This window comes from Carassius gibelio, chromosome A18, assembly GCF_023724105.1.
Source record: "Carassius gibelio isolate Cgi1373 ecotype wild population from Czech Republic chromosome A18, carGib1.2-hapl.c, whole genome shotgun sequence".
Classification (NCBI taxonomy): Eukaryota; Metazoa; Chordata; class Actinopteri; order Cypriniformes; family Cyprinidae; genus Carassius; species Carassius gibelio.
The window spans coordinates 1,688,750-1,697,460 of NC_068388.1; the positions used below are offsets into that span (position 1 = coordinate 1,688,750).

The 8,711-nt window shown below is 31.8% G+C and overlaps 1 protein-coding gene across 3 annotated transcripts in view; it reads left to right on the plus strand.

Annotated features, from left to right (window-relative positions):
• The window catches only part of LOC127934267 (carbohydrate sulfotransferase 8-like), a 121,114-nt gene extending 118,958 nt beyond the window's left edge, over positions 1–2,156 (plus strand). For all 3 annotated transcript variants that reach the window (XM_052531536.1, XM_052531538.1, XM_052531537.1), the window contains one exon: positions 800–2,156. In XM_052531536.1, the coding sequence (XP_052387496.1) occupies positions 800–1,840 (1,041 nt within the window). In that variant the 3' untranslated portion in view covers positions 1,841–2,156. The remainder of the gene's footprint in view (positions 1–799) is intronic.
• The last annotated feature ends 6,555 nt before the right edge of the window (positions 2,157–8,711 follow it).

Here is an 8,711-nt window from a genome sequence, read left to right on the forward strand (position 1 = left end):
TTTTATTTTACATTTTAGCTTCTTATTATTATTAGTAGTAGAAGTAGTATTGTTATTAGTATTATTATTTATATATTTATTAAAGGCATCAGCATGTGTGCATTAAAAGAGTTTATATATGTAATCCCAAATTCTCATAAATTTTATACATCCATTTTTTATTTGGACTTTTAGGTTCTCTTTATTCTAATAGTGATTGAAATCATTCTATCTGAACACAATGATTTGGTTTTAATTCAAATCTAAATGAATTTAATTCAATGCTATAAATACCACTATAATGTATTCATACTTCACAATACTTCAAATAATTAATTATTATATTTTTTCATTGTGAGAAAATGAATCAAAAATTAAAGATTTCATTTTAAATAATTAATGTTGAGTGAAATATAACAATAAATATATTCATTTATTATAATGAAAATATAGATTTATTTACATTACATTTATTTACATTTATTCATTTAGCAGACGCTTTTATCCAAAGCTAAAAATGATAATTAATAAAATAAATTATGTAAAATATTTTTGAGTGAAATATAATAGAACAAATATATTTTCCTCTCTTATAATGTAAATATATATTTATAAAAAATATGATTATTATAATTATTATTAATATTTTTAGTGATTATTTTTATTTCCCTCTTATACAGCCAAAATATATATTTATTTTAAATTATGATCATTTAAAAAAATATATTTTGTAATTTTTTGAAGTGTAATATAACAATAAATATATTCCTCTTCTGATGTGAGGATGCTTCATTGGTTTGTCTTATGTGTGTGTTTAAAGGAGCAGTGCGCTCAGTTCAGTGACCGAGTCAACCAGCGATCAGAGGAGGGCGACATCGACCCCATCTCACCAATGCAGCTTCCAGATTCCCAATGGGAACGAGACTCGGCCACACCGGGGTCCCGGGAGCACGACCCGAGCCCTCAACAGGTCACCAAACGCCACCGGAAACTATTAAAGACCAGCCCTGTGCTGAGACCCAACTCATCATCTCCATCACGCGTCCAGGAGTCCCGTCGGCGGATCATACGGGACGTCTGCGGGAAATACCGGAGTAATATTTCACGGACGATAACGCCACATCACGTCTCGCGGATTTACGTGGAGGACCGACACAAACTGCTGTACTGCGAGGTGCCTAAAGCCGGATGCTCCAACTGGAAGAGAATCCTGATGGTTTTAGCCGGCGTCGCCAACTCGACGCGAGAAATCAATCACGTGGCCGTTCATTACGACAATCACCTGAAACGCCTGGACAGCTTCGACCATCAAGGCATCACGAGTCGTTTAGAGACGTACACCAAAGTCGTCTTCGTCCGAGAGCCGATGGAGCGACTGGTGTCTGCGTTCAGGGACAAATTCGAGAGTCCTAATTCCTACTACCATCCTGTCTTCGGAAAGCCCATCATCTCCAAATACAGGGTGAATGCATCGCAGACGGCTTTGAAGACGGGAAGCGGCGTGACCTTTCGAGAGTTCATGCACTATCTTTTAGACGTGCATCGTCCCGTGGGAATGGACATCCATTGGGAAGCGGCCAACCAGCTTTGTAGCCCCTGCCATCTTCACTACGACTTCATCGGGAAAGTCGAGACCTTGGAAGAAGACGCCAACTTTCTTTTACGAAAGATCGGTGCGCCGGAGAACCTGTCGTACCCCTCGTTCAAAGACGGGAACCCCAAAGCGGCCAGAACTTCCACTCAGATCACACAGCATTATTTCTCGCAGCTGAACGCGTCTGAGCGCCAGCGGGCGTATGACTTCTACTACATGGACTACTTGATGTTTAACTACTCCAAACCTTATAAAGACCTGTACTGACGCTCGTGCTTTAACCCCTGGTTACCTGTCCGTCGTCTGATCAGTGCTTCACAGACTAATTACACTAATCCATAATTACACAAACTCAGCCATCAATAACCCGCAGCACATCACTCATTTACATAAATGTGTCCTAACCAGAACAGAATAAATGTTCATGTTAATTTCAAAACTCACAGACAACTATCAAATGTTTATTACACAGATACACTACCATTAAGAGTTTGGGCTCAAAAAGATTTTTTTAAAATATACGTTTATTCATAAAAATTGATTTTAAAAAGACATTTCTTTCAAATAAATGCTGTTCTTTTGACCTTTCTGTTCATCAAAGAATCCTGAAAATATTTCTTCTTCACATTAAAATAATGGAGGAAATTATTATTATATATATATATATATATATATATATATATATATATATATATATATATATATATATATTTTTTTTTTTTTTTTTTTTTTTTTTTTTTTTGGATGTGAAATTTAACTCTGTATATATTTGAATTTATAAGAAATATTATTGATAACAAAAGAGTTAAGTTAATTTTAGAGATTAATAAAAAAAATTCAGCAGTTATAATAATCAGAAATGTTTATTGAGCAGAAAATCATTATATTTTCATGATTTCTGAAGATCATGTGACACTGAAGACTGGAGGAATGATGCTGAAAATACAGCTTTGATCACTGGAATAAATTACAGTTTAATAGATATTTACATAGAAAACATTTAATTTAAATTATAATAATATTTCACAATTTCTACTGCATTTTGGTCAAATAAATAATGAAGCTTTGGTGAACGGCAGAGTCTTCTTTCAAAAACATTCAAAATTCACCAAACTCTTGAATGGTAGTCTATGAAGGTGGGATTTTGGACCAATCAGATGTCAGAGTGGGCGGGGCTACACTAACCAGTAACCAGATGATTGACAGAATATCTCAGTTTAGGACAGAAACTCAGATTAAGAAACTTTGTTGCTTTGTTGTGCCAAGCATATTACGTTCCACTGGTGGAAAAACTGTATTCACAGCGCAACTGTAGAAAAGGGCAACATTTGTGAGAGTAAAACGACCCTCTAATGTTATAGCTTTCATCTCTTACAAAAAATACCACGGTTTTATAATGTTAGCATGGTACTCTTTGCAAAAAAGTGCGTGTGGTGAAGGTATAACTATGCTGATTTGAAACATACCATGGTGTACTATGGTATTTCAGGGTACTTCCAAGAATACAATCGCACAGCACATGTCACAAAACCATAGTACCATGATAGTTTTTTGTAAATACTATAGTATGTGACTATGGTAAAACAACACCACTATAAAGTACATGAATATAGTAATCATGATCAATTAATACCATGGTATTTTTAAAGGGTTATATATTAAGATGTTCACTAACTTCCCTTTAGGAAACACACTCGATCCTCCTCCACTAGCTACACTGATATTTTCACATAAATCTATAATCTATCTAAAATTGTAAAAAGGGCATTCAGAAGATTATATTTTTCTATGTATTTGTAAAACGGCTTTAGATGTGATCGATGCTTTTGTGCAAATTCATCTCTGAAGTCAGCGACTGTCTGTTGGGTTTGCGTGCGTGCGCGTGTGTGTGTGCGCGCGTGCGTGCGGCGTGCGTGTGTGCGTGCGTGCGTGCGCGCGTGTGTGCGTTTGTGTTTCTAACACTACGCTGATGTCTCGTACATGAGCTTATTTCCAAACACAGACATAGAACTGAACAGATTCTGTCCAATGCAAAATGCACAGTTTAAGAGCTATATATGATGAGCATAATATATTTGTATTTTATTTTATTAGAGATCACAGAGAGTAGACGTAAGATGATGTGTTTCACAGTAAAGACTGAATCAGCTTTATAACCGTGAGTGTTTCTTCTGTTACCTGTGTCCCTCACACTTCTTTAAGAATACGTTTATAAATATATACAGTATATATAAATATATATAGATCTATATAATATCACACATACAGTAACTGGTGAATGTATAACTAACTGTTGTTGGTGCAAAACTGTAAAATCCATATGATCTATACGCCCTTTGCCTTATTTGACACTGCCAGTGTTTCAGGAAGAGCTGCAGTCGCAGACTGACAGTGAATAAACATTTTGTCTTTGGCCTTTTTTGTCTTTTTCATGTGTCTTGTCTTGGCATAAATGTGTTTTTATGAACAGTGTACGTCAGGTGATGTTTGGATTTTCATATGAACTATTCTGATCTACTGTAAGTGTTGCAAACCACCTCCAACCCCTGTGTGTGTAAATCGCTACATGTTTTTGATGTCTTTGCTGTCTAAAAAATAAATAAAAGAAAAGCAATTATTTATTTATTTTAATATAAACAGGTAAATTCTATGAGTGTTCTCAATTAAGTATTAAATATTTGTAAAAATGTTTTAACATCATATATTTAAGATAGGTCAGTTGTTTTAAAATTATGTGTTAGTAAAAAATACTTAATGCTTTTTTATTTTAATGTTAATTTTAAAATTAAGCACTAGACAAAAAAATACTGAATTTTATAATAATTTATATATTTTTTATAGAAATAGGTAAATTCTCTTAAAAGTTGAAATTCAACATTTAAACATGTTGATTTATTTTAATTAAGTACTAGAAATATTTATTTATATTTTTTTATAATTTATATTTTATATATAACTAGCTACAATTTTAGTGTTTTGGTGTCTTAAAGATTTAGGTCTATTAAAAAAAATACCAAATAATTTTGTAATAATTTATGGATTTTCATATAAATAGGTCAGTTATTTAAAAATTTTATATTAGAAAAGAAATATTTTATTTTTAATTCTGATATTTAATTTTAGGATTAAGTACTAGACAAATATTATTTTATTCATAATATTTAAATCCCATATGTTAATATAAATGGGTGAATTACCTATTTTGATGTATTTTAAATTAAGTACAGTACTAGAAAAAAAATCAGTAATTTTATATATTTTAATATAAACTGATAAAGTGTCTGTTTTTGTTGGTTTGTTGTTATTTAGCTGGAAAATGGGTATTATGAATTATAATGATATTTTATTACTGTTTTTACTGTGTTTTAAATCAAATAACGCAGCCTCGTTGAGCAGAAGAGATTTCTTTTTAAACAATAAAATGTAGTGTAGATGAATGACGGTGCTTTAATTCCACATGCTCTCTAGTGGAATAACTCTAGTCTCATAGAGTGCACACGTGACCAAAGGTGAAGGTGTAATGATGAACAGTAGCCACACGGAGGCAGCACTGCTGCGTCAATCGGATTCTATAATTAAATTATAAAATAATTACTGTATAATGACATATAGCAGGTGAAATCAAAATCATAACATATTAAGACATATGGGATTAAAATTTACCAGAATTTTAAAGTCAAAATTATCATGAAAATTTTACTTGTGTTGACCTCATAAATATGATACATTTGACTCATCTCATAAATATCACATTATATGTCATAATTTCATAATATGACTTAGTGAGTCATCATTTAGACTTTTCATCTCATAAGTAGGACTTTCATGTCATCATTTTTACTTTTAAGTTACATTTGTAGTGGCGGCATTGTTGAATTGCATGCTGAAAAGAACATAATTGTCATATGATGAGAAAAGAAGAAGAGGTAATGGTGAGATTTGGGGTTATTTTGAGGTCTGGGGCTCTCCATCAGTCTCTCTGACAGGCTTCTGTGGGGGGGTGCCGAACCTTCCCATCAGATGAATGGATCTCCCTCACAGGACTGCATTAATACTGCATTATCCAATGAGCTCCCGAGGAGCCAATCAGAGAGCAGCTATCGAAGACACGCCCACAGACATACAGACAGACAGGTGTGTGTAAGTCAGTGATGTGTAAGCAGTTCTGACCTGATATCTGACCGACAGAAGACACTGATGGTTTGATTTATTATCTGCACCTTCATGTTCATGTCCTGAGCAATAAAAGAGCAATATCATAAGAGCAGAATCACTGAAACATATTCTCTCCACCAGGTTTGTCTATTAATGTGCTGAATTATTTGCCTTATGAAGCCAACTCAAGCCACGTAAGAGAAGAAAAACATCTTGCTTTGGTAAATCATAATTATGACAAGAAAATAATCTCTTTTATCATTATTATGACTTTTCATCTCGTAAATATGACTGATTTATAATATCATTTTTATTTTTTTTGTCATGCTTTCTCAAATTGTACTTTGATTATTTTATGAATTACTTTATTATTTTACTTCATCTCATAAATAAAATTGAATGTCAATTATCATTTTGATGTTTAGTTTTTTTAATGTGTTTGTATTCTCATAAATATAACTTGGTATGTCATAACTGTGACCTTTTCATAATAATACATTTTTAACTCATAATTTTAACTCATAACATTTTCATCATAATTAACAATTTTTATGTCATAATATCAACATTTCATCTCATAAACTGGACTTTTTATGTATTTTTATTCTCATAAATATGAGAAATATTACATATTTTTGTCTTCATGTCCATCATTGACTTTTATCTCACAATTTTGAATTTAACCCCTTAACTGTCACTCACATTTTTAAACATAGACTTTATAAATATAAATGTTTATGTCATACGTCTTTTAATTATGACTGAGGTAATTTTATGACTTTTCATCTCATAAATATGACATATTATTTTACAGTATGCCATAAGGATTTTCTAAAATTCTATGTGTTATGTCATGCATTTTTATTTATTCATTATCCATCACTTTATCTCTTAAAAATATTACTTTCTTGTGTTATAATTATCACTTTTAATATGATTTACCTTTTAAATAATTACATGCATAATTAACAATTTGCATAATAACAATAGCTTACATTATTGCACATAAACTTACATAATATATCTAGTAAGTAACTGTTTTGAACTCAAGCACACAGCTGTACAAACACGTGCATGTTTTCTCTGACAGTGAATTACCCGCTTCACATCAGAACAGGAAGGCCATTGAATAGGTTCAGATAACTGTAAAATAATAATAGGAGATGCTGAAAATATGGAGCTTAGAGCTTCCGGCGTGACTATTAACGACACCTGCTTTAGCGCCCGAAGGCCTGATTGTTATTCTTATAGGGTCATGCATTAATGCATATGCGCTCATTTACATGCACGCCCCCCTCGCCGTCTGCATTCCCATATCTGAGTGATTATTCCTTTCGCTGGCTATAACTCAAAAGCAGCATTAGTCAAAATATCAGAAAACAGTTGATCATGGCATGCTGCAAACATGGCATCCATCACTGTGACATCTAAAGAAAGGACGAAAAGCAAAGATTGGATGTGTTTCCTCATCAATATGGAGATGCTGCGTTAATTTCTGAAAAGCCATTGTTGGGTTTTATTGCTTTTATAGGCGCTCTGCACGCCGTCGCCCAGAGCCATGGATTCATCAGAGACAGATGCACAAGGATGAGCTCGAGAAGCCTTTCTGATGTTCTCATGACAGAAACATTCTCTCTAAATACCAGACAAACTCTATCATGCACGATGGCATGAATCTGAAATACAGAATCCAACTCTCAATTATCCATTCATAACTTCATAACAACATTGTTCGAAGTTTGCATCATTGATTCTGTCACTTTTTCTGTGAAGCCGCTTTAAAACAATCTTTATTGCATGCCGTTCAAATTTAGTGTGCAATTCAAAGAAATTAAAACAGTAGAATTGTATAGTAACATGCAAACTATGAATTTTTGCCATCAGCTTATATATGTCTGTGTAATTCTATACAGTTTTACAGTAATTATGTATTTAATTATTTCTGCCACTTAATTTTGCAAAATAATGCTTTGGCAAATCAGAATTCTGACATTAAAATTAATTATTATGATCTATAATAGAAATTATGACAAACATTTATTTTTATCATATAATAGAAATTATGACAAAATTTATTTTTATGATATAATAGAAATTATGACAAAAAAATATTATTATGATATATAATTAGAAATTATGACAAAATAAATATAAATTATTTATTTAAAAAAATATTTAAAAAACATTTTTCATTGACATAAATCCAAATGGCATAATCTAAATAAAAATTATGATATAAAAACTGATAGTTAACATAAACATAATTAAGACATAAAGACATATAAGTCATATTTATGAAACAAATTTTTCACCCGATTTGACATTTCTCTAATTCAGTGTTTTTATGTATATTAAAAATGTATTTCAAAAATAAGTTGAATATACTATAAATCTGTGAAATGCAGAAATGTAAAGCAAACGTACATATAAAGTTCAATAATAATTCTAACCAAATGTCAAATGTAACGTTTCAACACATACAAGGAACAATCAGGAACAAGTAAATAAAGAGACGCAATAAAACAGTTGAAGCCTCCTTTAAACTTCTAAAGAAATACAGAGTTTTCTTTTAAGGGACGAAAAGAAACTGAGGACTGATGGAGGTTGGCATCATTACTGCTGAAGCACTTTCTACAGGAACATCACCTCAGCCTGAAATCAGCGTGACGCTCTTAATGAGGTTCTCAGCTCAGCTCAACTACATGGAAACTGTACAGATTAGATTTCATGAAGTTACTGTACATTAGGATTTTTTTTCCACTTTTTACCTTCTACATGTTTTTTTGCTGTTTTATACTCCATCCACCATAAAATATGATTATATTTTAAAAACTATGATGATTTAAACAGGATTTTTTAACTAAACCGATTTTTAAAAATCATTACTTGAAATAAAATAAACATTAACTGAAATAAATATTTGTAAAAAATCTATTAGCCAAGGCAACATTTAATATTTTTATAATTTAGTATAATAACTAAA